This window comes from Accipiter gentilis, chromosome 5, assembly GCF_929443795.1.
Source record: "Accipiter gentilis chromosome 5, bAccGen1.1, whole genome shotgun sequence".
Classification (NCBI taxonomy): Eukaryota; Metazoa; Chordata; class Aves; order Accipitriformes; family Accipitridae; genus Astur; species Astur gentilis.
The window spans coordinates 42,167,980-42,184,266 of record NC_064884.1 but is presented as its reverse complement, the minus strand read 5'-3'; the positions used below and the strand labels follow the sequence as shown (position 1 = coordinate 42,184,266).

The window sequence follows — 16,287 nt, the reverse complement described above, 5'->3', positions numbered from 1 at the left end:
CATCTAGAAGGTGGGTATGTCACAGTGCTGCCATGTCCATGGTTCCAGCTGGTCTGGTAAAGCCTGCAGCAGCCTGTTAGCGAAGTAACTGGGAACCAGTATAGTGCCCATAGACAGATGCAGCAAGCAAAGTGCTGGAATAAGCAAAGCGCCTCTGGATTCCTGGATGGGAACTGTTCATGGCAAAATTGTTCCTAGAGAAGGAATTACTTTGGCTTAGCTCAGCTGAGACCTTGTCCAGCCCCACAGGGCAGGAAGCCTGGCACCTTCCCCAAACTCTCCTTTAGCTTCCAGGTTTCATGCCCCTCCAGGCAGACTGTTCCCATACCCGCCTGTCCTCACCACAAAACATGTTCATCCCAACATCTCATCTTTTTCTTCCTGTCTGCACTTTAAGCCCATTATGGGTTTTTAACGTCTGAGTGGTTCATAAGTCAAAGGCACAGGGAGTTTTACCAGCGCCCCAGCACTGCAAGCTGGTGCACAAGGTGAACATCTTTTCACGGGGTGCTTTGGAGAGCTGGAGCTCTGCTCTCACAGGAGATCTCATGGGGAAGACCTAGAGCAGAGCATGGGTTCCAAATGGCTCACACCATGGTAGTTTTGTTGTAGTTACCCATAGCATCTGCAATGTGCCTCTACTTTGTGGGTCTTCTCTTTTCTCCTCCCTTCCCCACATGTCTCCAGAAGAAACCCGAAACAAACACCGCAGAGCCTTGCCACTAGATCCTAGGCTCGCAGTCCATCAACATATGTTTACATATTTATTTTAGGATGTGATTAATGTTACTACAGTTTTTAAAGGAATGTTTTTGTTCAGCCAACGTGCTTTGCCAGCACAAAACGTTCTGTGTTTGGAGCAAAGCACAGCAAATTGGACGCTGCTTTAAAACACAAAGAAGGAGGGGTTAGGGGAATGCTATTTTCTGCTCTCTAGCAAAGAGTAGTATAAAGCGTTTAGCAAAGATAAACGGGAAGGGCTGCCAAGCTGCAGACAGAAGAGGAACGAGGTAGATTTGGCCGTGGGGGTCAGAGAGTGACTGTTTTTCCTCCAGCATGTTCTGGGCTGTGAATTAAGGTTTCTGTGGTGGATTGTGCAGTCCTGCTTATATTATCTCTGCATTTGTGTTAAATAAAGCAGTAACAGCAGAAGGGTTTGCATTGCAGTAGCACTGAGCAGAGCAACTTATGGGCCTCACATGAGGTGATGTGCAAATGGGGGAGAAGACGACCATGGGCTGCCAGGAGAGCGGAGAGCATGTATCCAGCTCCACAGGGCTCTCCCTGAGCATGGGTGTTTGGAAAAGGACACGATTGACTTGTCTGCCTTCTCCAAGGCTGCAGCAAGGTACTGCTCTGCAGCCCAGCACCATCTCCCACGGCAGCACCGCTCTGAGCAGACCCATCCCTCCATTCCCCTTCTTAAAACCATCATGAAAATTATGCTCTGGGGACTTCTCTGTGGCAAGAGGAAGGAGATGCTGTGCCCCACTCCTCGCTGCTGGTCCCCAGCGTCCCCTGACACCCCGCTCCTCCCTCTCTTGCAGCTGACGTACCTGCCGCCGCCGTGGGGTGAATGTCGCTCGTCGGATATGGGCTTAGACTTCTTTCCCGTTTACAGTATCACGGCTTGCAGGATCGACTGCGAGACCCGGTATATTGTGGAAAACTGCAACTGCAAAATGGTTCACATGCCAGGTTAGTGTGCCGGGGGGGGAGGGCAGGGACTCCCTTCCTCCATCCAGCCTGGGTCATTAAGGGTTAATGAGTTGGAAAGGGACCAGGGATTACAGGAGCTGGGAATACCTTTCCCTAAGGAAAGAAGGATGCTAATAGCCTTTGCAAAATGCCCTGAAATAGAGGCAAGAAATGGCAGAGGGACGTGGGTCTCATTTCCTCTTATGTAGCCCCAGTTAACACCCCTGGGTGGTATTTCCAGCAGCCCCCTCCTCGGTTTGTAAGAAAAGGCCCCCGCGGCAGGCAAAGGTGGGGCAGACGCTGCAATATCCCTGCTGCCCATCCCCAACCTGGGTTCATTTTGCTAACGGGAGGTCCTTGTGGTCCCCGCGGAGAGCCCAGCGGTCCGCAGCTCCCTCACAGCAGCGGTGGCTGATGCCCACTGATGGATGTGTCCTCTCCATGCAGGGGACGCTCCTTTCTGTACCCCGGAGCAGTATAAGGAATGCGCAGAGCCTGCGCTCGGTGAGTACCAAGAGATATATCCCTGGGTACCACAGGTGTCCCAAGCTGAAGGGACTTCCAGTAGCCTGTGTCCTCCTGGCTGGCAGGACTGGGGTGATCTAGAGCAGCTACAACCCCGTGATGGGTTTTAGTGAGACCCAACTTGTTGGGAAGGGCTGGGTGCACCCTGGGATAAAGTTTCTTCTGGTTCTACTTGGGGCATGGGGCTCCATCAGCGCAGAAACCCTCAGGATAACGGGCACCCCTGGATATGGAGGAGGGGAGCACCTCTGGGTCTGGGTTTGAGTCTGGATTTGGGATAGAGGAACTTGTTCTAGGTCTGGATTTAGGAGACTCAATCACTACATGTTCCCTGAGCAGATGCTGGTAACAGAATGTAGCCTCCAGCAAAAGGCCTCTCTCCAAGATGGTGGGGATGGCCATGGAATGATGTGGGAGAGAAATAGCTGGGACTGGGTTTCCTGCAACTCCTCTGAGATGTGACTCCTCAGCCCCTCTCTGGGTGGCATAACCTCTGCTCCCACATCTGCTGCACGTCCCTGCCTCCGTGAGATCTAACTCTGTGACCTTCTCCAGGTTTGCTTGCTGAAAAGGACAGCAATTACTGCATCTGCAGGACACCTTGTAACTTGACCAGATACAACAAAGAGCTCTCCATGGTCAAGATTCCCAGCAAGACCTCGGCCAAGTACCTGGAGAAGAAGTTCAACAAGTCAGAAAAATATATCTCGTGAGTATTGCAGAAAACACGTCTCCTTTGCTTTAGGGGGCAAAAGTGTCTGTAAAGCCCTGTTGGCTGCTTAAACCAGCCTGTGTTAAGACCAGACCTTGCCAATGCCTCCATCACCAAACAGAGGTATGTCCTCGAGGGTGAAACCCATGAAGAGATGAGGTGTAGGTTGCTTTCTTTTCAGTAGATGTGTTTCCAGACAACTGTATGTTCCATCCCTGGCCTTGTCTTCATGAGCATACTCCATACCCACCAAAAAAAGTGCAAAACCTCCTTATTTTGACAGCAAAGCCCAATCTTGCTGGCCCGAGATATGGCTGCTCTCTACCTAAGTCTGGGCTGTGGACCTCAGGCAGCCGCTGTCTTGGACCTCTCCGAGCCCTGAACACATTATTGCCTGGTGGAGGCAGCAAGAGTTATTCCGTATTAAGCATCCTTTGGACTCTTGCTGTTATCATCAAAGTGAGATCCAGAGCTCAGAACCTGAGAGATCTCGGGGAAACATTTTCCAGCTTCTGCTAAGGTTGCCAGGGTCCTGACGGTGCCCTATGGTCTTGGTCTCCAGGAGGTCCAAGTGTGTGGGGGTTGCTGAGGACCCCAGAAAGAGAACAGTCAGGACAGAGAGGGGAATAAAGCCCCAAAGTCCCTTTTTTTAGTTCTTGTCCCAAAGCACATGAGGCCACTGGTGGCTGATGGGCTGATGCTGTTGTCCTCTTTCTACAGAGAGAATATTCTTGTGCTGGACATATTTTTTGAAGCACTCAACTATGAGACAATTGAGCAGAAGAAAGCCTATGAAGTGGCAGCCTTACTTGGTAAGGAGAGATCAGGGGTGCAATTTGATGTCTGTGTGAGCCTGTGCAGGAGTCTGTGTATGTTTATGGGACAGACAGATGCTATGAGTGGGTGCACAGCTTATGTGCATTGCCTTGAAAATCTCAGCAAGGTCCATCCACCTTTCTGGCCAGCATGCTTTCAACCCCATCTCTTATTTTCCTTCTAACACCAAGCCATCCCAGGAATGTCCCAGGGACCACAGCTAGTCCATGTGTCACCTGTGAAAGATTAACATGAGCTGCTCCATCTCTGCTTGCTACCAGAGCCCAATTATTTGGAAATCCCGAGGTGGAGTGGGTGATGGGTGCTCTCTGGGGTTCCCCCCATGCTGGAAGGGCAGTGTGTGGAGGACAGCTCTTAAAACCATCTGCCCATCCCCTCTTACATGCTCCAAATCCATCACCCCTCCGCAGTGATAGCTCTGCAGAACATACATGCTGTGAGCCCTTCTGCTCCTGTTGTGGGTTCCCCAAAAGTGCTACGGCAAGGAAGAGGAGGCTGGTGATGAAGCCTCTTCGACACAAGCCTCCTTATTTGTACGACCTTGCATGACCCTTGTTCCCAGGGCACTGCGGGCTTTGGGCAGAGTCTCACCTTCCCCCAGTCCTCAGTCCCTTTTTGAACCAGCCCTTTGTCCCCAAGCACCTTTTTTCCTCTTTCTTCTGTCTCTGTCTCATGGACAGCCCCAGCAAAGGTCCCATAGCCCCTCCACCCGTGGGTGACTTTGCTCTGGGGAGCAATGCAGTTGAACCATGGGTGTTCTGCAGTAAAATCCATGAGGTTTGTCTTCCCTGAAACACGCGGTTTGACACAGCACAGCATCTCATGTCAGCAGTTATCTGCCCAGCAGATTCCTGGAAGTCTCCTCTCCCCGTGGTGCCTCCTCCACAGCCCTTCCCAGCCCTGGGGGACTCAAGCAGAGACAGCCTTGAGATGCTCCCCTAAAAAAAGCAGGCCATCTCCCTTTCCTCTTTTTGGCAAGTTTGGGTTTTTTCTTGGCTCCAGGGGACGTTACCTAATTCTTCTCCAGCATCTTTCTCCTTTCCCCGCCTAGTTTGGGAATTGGGCTTTGGGATTCCTGGGATAAAGCCTGCCATCTAACTCTGACAGATGGCTTCCTCCGATGCCAGCATGCGGTATTGCATCCTCATTAGGCTTCCAGCTGATGGCCTCGTTAGCAGGAGAAATGCTTTGGTGGCCAGCAACATCCTTCCTGGGATGCTGTTCATGGCATTAGAGCTGTTGTGTGTTTTTGGGGGTCGTCCCTCGCATTTCCCCACTCTTCAGGGACGGTAGCACCCAGGGCAGCTGCACCACGGTTGCATGGGTGCCTCTAAGAGCTTTTACCCCAGGGGAAAAAACCATCCACGTGTTGTTCTCTCTCCTAGGTGACATTGGAGGCCAGATGGGGCTATTTATCGGTGCTAGCATCCTCACTATACTAGAGCTCTTCGATTATATATACGAGGTAAGACCCTTGCCCTTTGCCTTGTTCCTCCAGCGGAGCGTGGGTTTGCCAGACTTGGTACCAGGCTGGGGTGGTTGCGGACCAGGAACCTCCATGCCCACATGGATTATTAATTTTAATTAATGATACTATATAATTAATGCTCCACAATAGTGGTAAATAGTTGGTCACGGCTGCGTAGTGTGGTGCGGAGGTCTCTGCATCAGCGAGTGCTCTCCGTGGTGGGGGGGCTGGCATCCAGCCATGGCATGGCATTGCCAGGTTCGCTTGGCACCCTGCCCCTGCTTATGAGGTTTGCTTCTCACTTAGGCTAATTAAGCACCACCTTCACGTGGCGGTGCTGCTTCCCACCCCGAAGCTTGCACTGCCTGGGGTGCTGGCTGGAGACCTGCTGCTGCACCCTCCTCTCCCCATCCCCAGTTGGGCTTCTCCCAGCAGCACGCTGTTATCATCTTCTCATAAAAACACCTTTAATTAATGCCTGCGTCCCAGTCCAGCCATCAGGCGGGAGAAGCAGCAAGGCCAGACCTTGTACCGCTGCCGGGGGGTGGAAAAACCCCAGTCCCTGTTATCTGCTGTCTGCAGCTCTGCCAGCAGCCCTGGAGCAAGGAGCTTTCTAGGAAGAACCGAGATGAGTTCGAGCGTGGTCCCGTGGCTCCACGGTGGCCGAGAGCAGCTGCTCCAGAGAAAAATGCAAGCCCTCTTTAATGGGAATTATTGCAATAAGCAGTCCGGAGAGGATGTTGCTTTCTGGCAGCCCTCCCTCCTCCTGCCCTCCAGCAGCCGAGTTACAACCCTTATATATTTTTAATCTCTTTTTGCCTAAGCAAGTTCCCCCAGTGAACGCTGATCTCAGCCCAGCAGCACAGCTCAGCATGTCCCAGGGGATTTCGGCTTTTCTATGCCGCAGTGCCAACACGGTCCTCGGCGGTCCCATGCCGTCGCAGCCTGCCTGCGGGCATCGTCCCTCCAGCGTCCTCCGCCACTGCCCCTGCGAGCGCAGAGGCAGATTCCAGCTGCTCTCTGCACCCTCCTGCCATTTGGACTTTTTCCACCACATTTTTTTCAACAAAATGGGCCACGGTCCAAAATAACCCTCCCCGGAGCATCCTCCTTGCCAGTTGTTGATTTTCCTTCCCACTCTTCATCATCCCATTGGAGAACGCTTCGTGCTGGGGCTCAGGCTCATGTTTTTTGTTTATAAAAGAGGAATTGAGGCAGGGAGAGGGGGTGCAGCTGGATGCACGCCACCGAGGAGCAACCTATTTGCATGAAGATGACCCCAGGGACCCAAACATACAACCATGTGTCCTGTTTTATAGCGGGAAAGAATGAGTTTATGGCTCAGGATAGTTTCAAGGAGGATGCAAACATTTATGGAGACAGGCAGTTCCCAGCAAATTTGGCACATCCCAGCCCAAGGTCCTTTGCCCTTGTCCCCGGGAAGGTGCCTCCTGCTAATTCAGCTCATCTGCTCATTGCCTGGTGATTTCAGTGCAATGGCTTTGGGTCCCCTGCACCCAAATATGCAATATCTTAGCCCTGTCTTACCCCCGTATCATGATGGGACCAGGGATTTTTAATCCTGTGGGATATTGCAGTGGGGGGGTCGTTAATGGCTGTTGCATTAATGTGTGCCAAGCCAGGTGGGTGCACAGGGATGTCAGGCAACCACGGTCTCTGCTCCGAGCTCGCTGGGGCATCTTGAAAAACCTCTTAATGTTATTAAAGTTGGGATGCTGGCTTTACATTTTAAGACAGTCACTCCCCATCACAGTCCCTTCTGGGCAGCTGTTAGCACTTGGTGGCATTATTCTGCAATAAAATATATTGAAAATTACAAGCATAAAGCTCATAATGGCTTTGGAGTGCAAACAAAACCTGTGCCTCAGTTTATATCTCAGGCTGAATGCACACAATATTTCATTAAAATCGCCTATTCCTGGCTTTCTTGGGGTTCTTTCATAAGAAGGTAATAAACCTCGCAAAGTTTGGATTTTTCTTCTGTTTTACTCCTTTGTTTGATATCTGCTTATAAAACTTGGCAAAGACTTTTCTGTTTTGTTTTGTTTTTTCTTTTTTTCTTCTTCTTTTGGGGCAAACATGGATTAAGAAAGCATCCTGTCTTCTTGTAGAGGCTCTCCATGCACACCTGGGGGTTCACCCAGCTATACCCTATCTGGGGCATCTTCATGGTCACCCATGACAGATATTTAACCTCCACCAGACAGGGAGAAAAGGAACAAAATGTCTTAAAGGTTGCCTAATCTACATGGTTGATCTAATCTGCTCCGGATTTCATCAAGGTGGGGTTCAGCGCACCTCGAACTCATTGCGTTTTCAACCAAAGCATTTGTAAACTCTTTGAGATTGCCAGCAAACCGATACAACTGTTCTCTTCCAGTGGGTTAGCCAAAGTCGGATGAAATATTGACCCTAGAGATGGTTTTTTTGCATCGTCCACTCAGCGCAATCCTCCTCTTGGTCCTGCCCCAGGGCAGAGTTGTGGTCCTAGGCTCATCAGGGTCCTGAATCCCCAGCACACATCTCTGCATGCCAGCCAGCATCCACTTTGCTTCCTTAGGAACTGACCCAATTTTTCACATTTTTAGCTTTCTTCTATTTTTTTTTATCTTTTCCCCAATGGATTTTTTTCAGAAAAACACTCACTTTTCAACCTTTCTGGAATTTCCCTTGAAAATACATTCTTCAGCAGCAGTGTCTTACATAGCTGGCATTTTTCAGTAAACCCCCAAATATATTTAAGAACATGAGTTTTGGGGTGGTTTTTTCCATGTGAAGAATTCAGTTTTGACACATGGGGTGGCTTTCTTGGAAAGATTGTTTCCTTCTCCATACCCTTTGGAGGGTGTCCTCCAAACCTGGTGCGTCCCCTGGGGCTGTACCCCCAGTTCCTTTGGGTGAGGCTGCTCCGTGCCTTGTGGATGCCCGGCAGATGTCTTGCCTGTTCCTGCCCACCTTAACCCAACCTCCCTCTTTTGCAGCTGATCAAGGAGAAATTATTAGACCTACTTGGAAAAGAGGAAGAGGAAGGGAGCCATGACGAAAATGTGGTAAGGAGCCCCATTGGGAGACAAGAGGAAATTTCCCTGCGGTCAGCTCCGTAGGCAAGCGAAGTCACTCAATGCAGACGCAGCGTTCAGCCTTGGCTTGAGTTATTTCCGAAGGATTGATGCTATGGCTCGGCCAAAGAAAGGAGCTGGCGGTTGGGGAGGGACAGGGAGCGCCCAGCAGCCCCGGGGTAACCCTGTCCCCCGCTCTCCGTCCGCAGAGCACTTGCGACCCCATGCCAAATCATTCGGAAACCATCAGCCACACTGTGAACGTGCCACTGCAGGCCACCCTGGGAACGCTGGAGGAGATTGCCTGCTGACACCGTCCGACCGCTCCACAGTGCCAACACCTAAGGAAGGAAAACTGCACAGGAAAGCAGGGACCGAGCTCAGGTTTGCAACGGGGGCAAAAAAAAAAAAAAAAAAAAAATTAAAAAAAAAATATATTTAAAAAAAAGGAAGAAAATCGCTATGCATTAAAAAAAATAAATATATATATTATATATATACTCTGCCAAAACCAAGCGAGAGGCGCCTTGGACTTGACTTGTGTTGTCCTTTCCTGTGGGGGGGTTGTCTTCAAGATGTGAAGGCAGCAGCTCATTTTTGAACTGTACAAAACAAAGAGACCACCACCACCACCAAAAACAAAACCGAAGCCCCGCCATTTCACATACTGCCAAATGTATAAAGCACTTGCATGCCAGTTCTTTTTATGGCAATATATTCCTATCTGTCTTTATAAGCTCTGTTCCTCTTTACAGTCTCTGATTTTCACTACAAGAAGGAACTCGCGGGCCCAGCCATCCCCTGAAATCACCATTACTAACGTCGTAGGCTGAATTAGAATAAAGAAACAAAAAGTCGCAGCTCTCGGATTCTTCTTACGTTCTTGTCCTTCGTGTCAGTCTGTGATGAATCTTAAGCTAAGCCGGGTCCCCCAAGGCCGGGCCACCGCCGGGGCTCCTCAGCGCTACCAGTCACCCCAAGGTGAGCATCCCTGGAGAGGGGCCGGACCGGGTGGCTCTTGGTGGATCATCCCCCCTGGCTGCTGTGTCGTGCTCCTCCATCTGCAGTGCCTGGATAGTCCGTCTGCGGCGAGTGGGCATGGGGCGGTGGGTTTCTTTAATTTTTAAAAAATTTTTTAATTTTTTTTTTTTTTTTTTTTAATTTTTTATTTTTTCCCGTTAATGGATTCTGTGCTTTCTCCTCGTTCTCATGACTGATATTAAAGCTGGTCTTGTGGAAATGGCCGGGCTGTGTCATTTCTGCCTTGCCCCCCACCCCAAGCTGGAGCCCCTGGTGCAGCCTCGGCCCAGGGTGAGGGGCAGACGCCAGGACAAGCCCATCCCGGGGGCTGCCTGGGGCCATTCCTCACCCCTCGCCTCCCCCTTTACCCCTTCCACTGCATCCTCACACACCTCCTGATGGCGTGGGCACGATGCCGTGGCTGTGCTCAGCCTCTCATGCTCAGCTGCATCCCCATCTGCTCCGTGATGGTGGGGCCAGCTCGGATGTTGTGCATTGTGGTCATCTCATGGAGACTCATTTATTAGTTTAAGTAGAACTGAGTCAAAATGATGCTGCTTTACCCCAATAAAGAGAGAAGGCAAGTTTCCTGGAGCTCCAAACCCTGCTGGTTTTGTAGCCTGGAGGCACAGGAGCAGGATGTGATGTGTGGGTGTGATGGCACGTCTGCTCGCTCATGGCTGGCTGCTGCTGAATGGCCAGTGACCATCACCAGTGTGGTGGCCACAGCGAGGAGAATCACAACTGGACTGTGAAAAGGTGTTTTGGGAGAGCTCATGGAGTCCCAAACCTTGGGAGGGCATTAAACCAGCCACAGGGAGTGGAGGTCAGCCCAGATTTACCTAACAGGGAATGCTGCAAGTGGGAGGTGTGTTGGGGTCTGCAGCCAGCTGAGGGACTGAGGACATCCCTTTGCCCTGGAGAAGGTGCAAATCTGTCCTCCAAGCCTGTCTCGAGTGCCCATGCTCATGCACAAAAACACCTTCCTTTGGGACAAATCCTGCTGCCCAGAGCATGGTGCAAAGGGCTTTTCTGGAGTAGATTGTCCCCCAAGGGCAATGTCAAGCAAGCAGCTGGCCAAGGGTGCTCAGGGTAGGTCTCTGTCCTGGGCCACCTAAGTCAACAAGAGCTTCCCTCTGCTCGGACAGAAGTCCCAGCTGGGCAGCCACACAGACAACCTCGGTGCGCTGCGGTGTCTCAGGGAAAGGCAGGTCTTGTCTCTGCAAAGCCCAAATCATGTCCCCCCCCCATCAAATGCCACCAAACCTGAGTCCACTGTCCTCCCCACCATGCCAACGGTGGGGCCTCGGAGCAATGCTCCCAAGTCTGCCACTGTGGCTGCCCAAACCTCTGCAAAGCAGCACATTGGAAAAGCGGCCGCAGCAATGGGCTCTTTCCATGCAGCAAGCTCCATGCCTTGGAGCTTCCATGCGTCCTTCTCTGGTTGGAGCCGTTTTGGCTCCTCTCAATGCTTTCAGCTTGGCTTTGGCTGATGGCATGTTAAGGAGAGCCTTGCCGAGGCAAGATCCTGGGGCAGGATTGTGCAGCCCAGCCCTCCGCCATGCTCGCTGTCTGCCAAGGGCAGGCTGAAGCCCTACTCTTCCCTTCTCCTGTACTTGTTCACCAAGCCCAAGAAGCTGCTTTGAGGGTCACCCACCTGTTCAGACACAGCACAAGCCATCCAAAGCTGCCCCAGCACCAAAGGCTGGAGTCCGTCCCAAGCTCAGGCTCCCAAGCAGTTCTCATGGTTTTCCCAATCCCAAAGGACATGGTTCTTGGCTTTTCCTCCAGCAGCTGGGTTGGGAGTCTTCTCTGGCTTCTGCAAAGCTGTTCCCTGCTCAGCAGGGTCCTCCTTCAAATTCAACATGAGCTGTGGCACCAAGGCGCCCCATCACATCAGAGACATCGAGGAGCAGCAGACTGTTTTCAATCCAATCCTCCCCAGACTGGCAGAGAAGTGCTTAGGGGATGTGTGCTGACATGTGTACCCTCTAAAGGGTTAAGGGTGACAGTCACTCCAAGAGTCATTTCCATGCACATAAATTTCTCCACTTGACAATTTATTGAATCACCATTAAGAGATTTTGGTAGACTCATTGGAGGGCTGCTGAAGCTTGATGAGGTGGGACACCACTGGGATGCTGAGAGGTGCTGTGAAGAGTTTTGCTAATACCACCTATAGATGAAAGCCACTTGATTGGGGGGCGGGGGTGGCACGAGGATGGCATCTCTGATTGCTCCTGAAGAGCACACCCTCCAAAGGACTTGCTGAAGAGCTCATTTTGTGTCATCACTTTTCATTATCTCCTGAGACCTGGATGCTGGCCACACGTTCAATATCCATGGGATGCCCAGTAGCCGTCAGCTGGTAATAAGTGCTCACCGACAGCCTGGCCGCAAAGCTGCGGAGCTGCCAAGCTCTGTCTCCCATTGCCAAATCCCTGTGCCAGCCTGGCCCCTGTAGTCCCTTCTGGACCAGTGGAAGGAATTTGTGCCAGGCCTGGCTCAAGGTGACTCATTGCAACATCTCCAGGCTCTTAGCCATGCCCATGACTGCAGGTTGAACCAGCTGTTGAAGCCCAGCCTGGTCTGGGCTCCTTGTGCAAACTGGTCTTTCTATCCGGTAAGCTCATTAATGGCTGGGAAGTGAGTTGGCCCTATACCCACGGTGGAGCTTTGTACTGTATTTCTTTGTGCTTGAAGGAGCAGGAGTGCCTCCACCTTTGTCTGGGTTGGAATCCAAGGGCAAACTTGGGAATTTACAGGATCCAGCCCCCCAAATGCAAAAACAACTCATTGACAGAGTGTGGGTATCAAGAGGGGATGGGGGATGAGCAGTGAGACACTGCCAACAGTGCCCATCCCTAGCAGATAAACTGGTACCATTTGACAGCTAAGTCTGGAGGAGATACCACCGAGCTGGGCAAATTCAGAAATCTCAGCTCCTGGGCTACTTTTTGCTAAATTCATGGGGCAGCCCTTTACTAAAAGAGTTATTTGAATGCTGAGCCTGTGTATCAACAGCGCAGCAGTATAGTGGGTAGGCTGAGGGACAGACACTGCCCCACACTGAAAGCAAGCTGACCCAGAAACCAGCCGCACTGGAGGCTTGCAAAGCTCCTGGCTGCCTTGTGTCCTTTTGCCCTGTGAATCCATCATGCCTCAAGCCCAGGGATGGAGAGCCATCCCACAGCCAGTGCTGGGGTGCTAGCATGATTTTAGGGGGTTGCTGTAACTGCAACCACGCTGCTCTGGCTCGGTATCTCCCATTCCCACCTCCTACCATGGGATCTGCCCCTGAGCCACAGCTGAGGTTTCTCCAGCAGCGATGCCGAAGAGCCCTGCGACCCCGTGGCTCAAAAACTCCTGATGTGCCTGTTAAGCCCAGAGAGGTAGCGCTGATCGGAGCCGCCTCGGCTCTCAGACAGGCTCTCAGCACGGGTGCTGATTCAAGAGCCCTCTTCCCTTTGGCTGCCTGCCCTTCTCCTGCCTGAAGAGCCCATGTTCGGGGAGCAGAGGGGATGGGTGTTGGAGGAACTGGGGGCTGGAGGAGTCAAAACACAGCATCTCTTGCCAGCGGTCTGTCTATCGTATCCCAAATTTCAGAGCCTCACGCTGCTCTAATGCAGGGCATATCCCTGTGGATCGCAGCCGTCCCCCTGCCATGCTCCCTCCCACGCGACACGAAGCCCCGTTCAGGCAGCAGCTCTGGGGAGGGACGCTGGTGTGTGGCAAAAGGGTTCACCTGAGAGCTGCAAGGGCGGACGCGAGGCTTGGCAAGCTGCCTGCCAGCGAGATGAAAGTTCAAGTCATTTAGTTTAACAAAGGGAAGGTGAAGAGGTGGCTCCATTAGTCTATAAATTTCTCTGTGGAGAGATTTCTAATAAAGGGTTCTTTAATCTGGCAGACAAAGCCAGAATGGGGACGGAGATGGGGGTCATGACAGGGGGAAGCTAAATGCATTCAAATGAAAGAGCCTGCCTGGGACCATGGATGGTCCCACAGCCCCTGAAGACTTTAAATCAAGACGGGACATCCTTTTCCAATAGAAGTGCGCCTAGAGCAGGTCCCCATCCCTGCAGCACTCTCTAGGCTGGCTTATGGAGAAGACCTTGCAGATGGTAGTAAAGGTTTTAGAAGTGAAGGCCCCAGAACACTGCATTTGACCCTGTTGGTCTCTGAGTTCACCCTAACCCACAGCAGGCTGGGCTTGTACCTAATTGTCCCCCTGTTAGACATCCATAAGCTTTTCCCTTCCCAAGGAATTCACAAAAGCTTGGACAGGTCTTTGCAACGGAGTCACTCCTCCACTCCCGGCTATTTCTGTGTTTGATGTCTTTGGCATTCAGCCTCGGAGGGGTGGTTTGAAAAAAAAGTCCATATTTCAATTGCTTATCACACTGAAAGCGGTGTGATCTCCAAGAATGGCAGGGAACAAATAATTACCACCGGGTACAAAGTGTTTTTCTGTCAAGGATCTAGCGTGTCAATTGATTAGAAGCAACGCACATTGTGTTGACTCCGGCTGTCTTATCTATCAGCTGCAAAGCCAAATTCATACTGGAAGAAAGGGAACATTATACCATGTCCTGGGGGTGGCCAAGGACATGCCTGCCCGCTCTCTACACTAATATAAGCGTTAAGAAACAGCTCAGCTTTTAAGGGCTGTTGTGTTCAGTGGCTTCTCAATGGCAGCGGGCAGGAGGGCATCATGGGGTGATGCTGGGCCGAGCCTGAAGGCTGGTGCTGCTTCAAGAGACCGCATGGAGGGGGATAAGTAATGCACATCGACCCACGGGGCTCATCCTAGCTGTGAAACAGAGTTTGAAGCTGCCATGAAGAGTCCAGAAGGAGAGCTGCCTTCAGATGGTGACACCTGACCCACAGGGCTTAGCTATGGCCCTTGAAATGAAAACTCCTGAACTGGCCAAAGGAAAAATTACCTTAATCACCTGCCTTAAGACCTCAGCCTGAGCACTGGTGTCATGCTGGAAGTACTTTGTGCCCTCACTTTGCTCTCCCCATCCTCCTTCTAGCTGTCCAGATCAGTTTTTCCCATTTTTACCTGCTTTTCTCCTACTTGAATGCCCAGACCACCATGCACCCACGGGTGCTGGGAAGTGAGGGAGCTGGTTTGTTCCTCTGCATTCTCCTTAGCAGGCAGCAGAGATTCATGTCCTGCTGCTTTCCTGCTTATGCCCCTGGGTGACAAATCTTCCATCACTTCTCCCAGTGCCACCACACTCGTAGGAGCTGCAGAGCCCAGGTCTGGGAGAAAAATCCCATCCTTGGGCTTAAAAAGCTCTTTGCAGTCCTTCTCTGTTCTCACCCAGCACTGTGCTGTGTCTTACAGCCATCCATAGTCACAAAACCCTCTTGCAGAGAAACCTCGTGATGTTTCTCCCTTCAAGATATCAAAAAATAAGTGAGGCTCAAATTCTGCAGGCTGTGAAATGTGTTTTGTTTCACAGTTGCTGGGAAAAACAAAACAAACAAAAACCCATTTCCATCTCCTGATCCTCTCACCAATCTCCTGATGTTCTCACCCACCTCCTGATGCTCTCATCCTCACCCTGATGCTCTTTCCCACCTCCTGTTCCTCACACCTGCACCCTGCTCCTCTCACCTGCCTCCTGATGCTCTCCTCCACCTCCTGATGCTCTCCCAGTCCCTTTACTGGCATCCCAGTGAGTGACTATTCAGATTTTGGAGCTCTGAATCGAGTGAGGTGGGAGAAACTTCATGAGAAGGTGCATCATCCCATGAGGGCTTAGACACTTTGGTGCTGTGGTTACCAGACAGGAGTTCTTCAATACCTTCTGGAAGCTCTTCAACAACTGGGCATTTTTCCATGCTCACACCTGCTCTGGATCCCCAGAGCAACACCCAGCAGCAAACTTTCCCAAAATCACGAGATTGCCTTGAGCAATCATGAGAATTTTCTCCATATAAAAAAATTAAATAATTCCAAACTGGGAGTTGTTTTCTCTTCCTGTTCCTCCCACCTCCCAAGCGAGAAAGGTGACATTCGCTTCACAGTTTCGAACACTCAGGAGGAAGCCTGGAAACATGCAAAGAAAACTGAGATTCTCGCGCAAATCCTCTGCTTCCACCCACCCGCACAGCGAGGAGCTGGTGAGACTCAGGGTACGCTCACAAGGGTTGGCAGCACGGTCCCACCATTTTAAAAGCCCATGGCATGGCATGCTGGAGGATTTTCCTCAACCCAATACTTATTACCAGCCTCTTGGCTCTCCTCTAGCTCTTGTCCTCACCCTACCAAGATCTGCAAGCAGATTCAGCAGGTGCAGATGTGCTGTGCCTGGATGGAGTCATGAAGAAGCCAAGAATTGTAGCTGTGCTATTTCTTTTTTTCTTTTTCTTAAGGATGCAATAGAAAATCATGACTTTCACCCAGAGGAAACGCCTTGTGAGAGCGCGTTGTCAGCCCATTTGTCTGCTCATTCATCACCCCCGGCAGCTTTCAAATCCACAAGCCAGTTCCAAGAAAATTTGGCAGTGGGTTCTCAGAAATAATTCAGGTCCTGCGCATTACGTGAGTACCGCCAGTTGAGTAGAAGTGGGGGAAACCAAGTTGGCGGCTCTGCTGGGATGAAGACAGGCACAGCCCAAGCAGCAGCGGGGCTGATGGACCATGCACGTGGCTCCGAGCTGCTCCCAGCATCTGCTGCCTTCTCCTGGAATCTGCTGCCTTCTCCTGGAATCTGCTGCCTTCTCCTGGAAGCGCTGTCTGACGAAGCAGGGGATGCACACACATTGCTGGAGGCAAAAGGGGCTGGGGGGCCATAAAGGGCATGAAGCCGTAAGCAATGAGGTTTCTTTCATGCCGCTGCTCAGGAAGCAATTACTTTCCACCAGGACATAGATTTTAGCAGCCAGGGAGAGCAGGTCTGTGAAATGCCACACAGCTGGGGCTGGGAGTTTTG

At 51.4% G+C, this 16,287-nt stretch overlaps 1 protein-coding gene across 3 annotated transcripts in view; it reads left to right on the top strand.

The window, feature by feature from the left end:
• The window catches only part of ASIC2 (acid sensing ion channel subunit 2), a 520,831-nt gene extending 511,313 nt beyond the window's left edge, over positions 1–9,518 (top strand). For all 3 annotated transcript variants that reach the window (XM_049801513.1, XM_049801512.1, XM_049801514.1), the window contains 8 exons: positions 1,548–1,698; positions 2,146–2,202; positions 2,779–2,932; positions 3,656–3,747; positions 5,158–5,237; positions 8,243–8,311; positions 8,530–8,704; positions 9,076–9,518. In XM_049801513.1, the coding sequence (XP_049657470.1) occupies positions 1,548–1,698; positions 2,146–2,202; positions 2,779–2,932; positions 3,656–3,747; positions 5,158–5,237; positions 8,243–8,311; positions 8,530–8,631 (705 nt within the window). In that variant the 3' untranslated portion in view covers positions 8,632–8,704; positions 9,076–9,518. The remainder of the gene's footprint in view (positions 1–1,547; positions 1,699–2,145; positions 2,203–2,778; positions 2,933–3,655; positions 3,748–5,157; positions 5,238–8,242; positions 8,312–8,529; positions 8,705–9,075) is intronic.
• Positions 9,519–16,287: the final 6,769 nt, after the last annotated feature.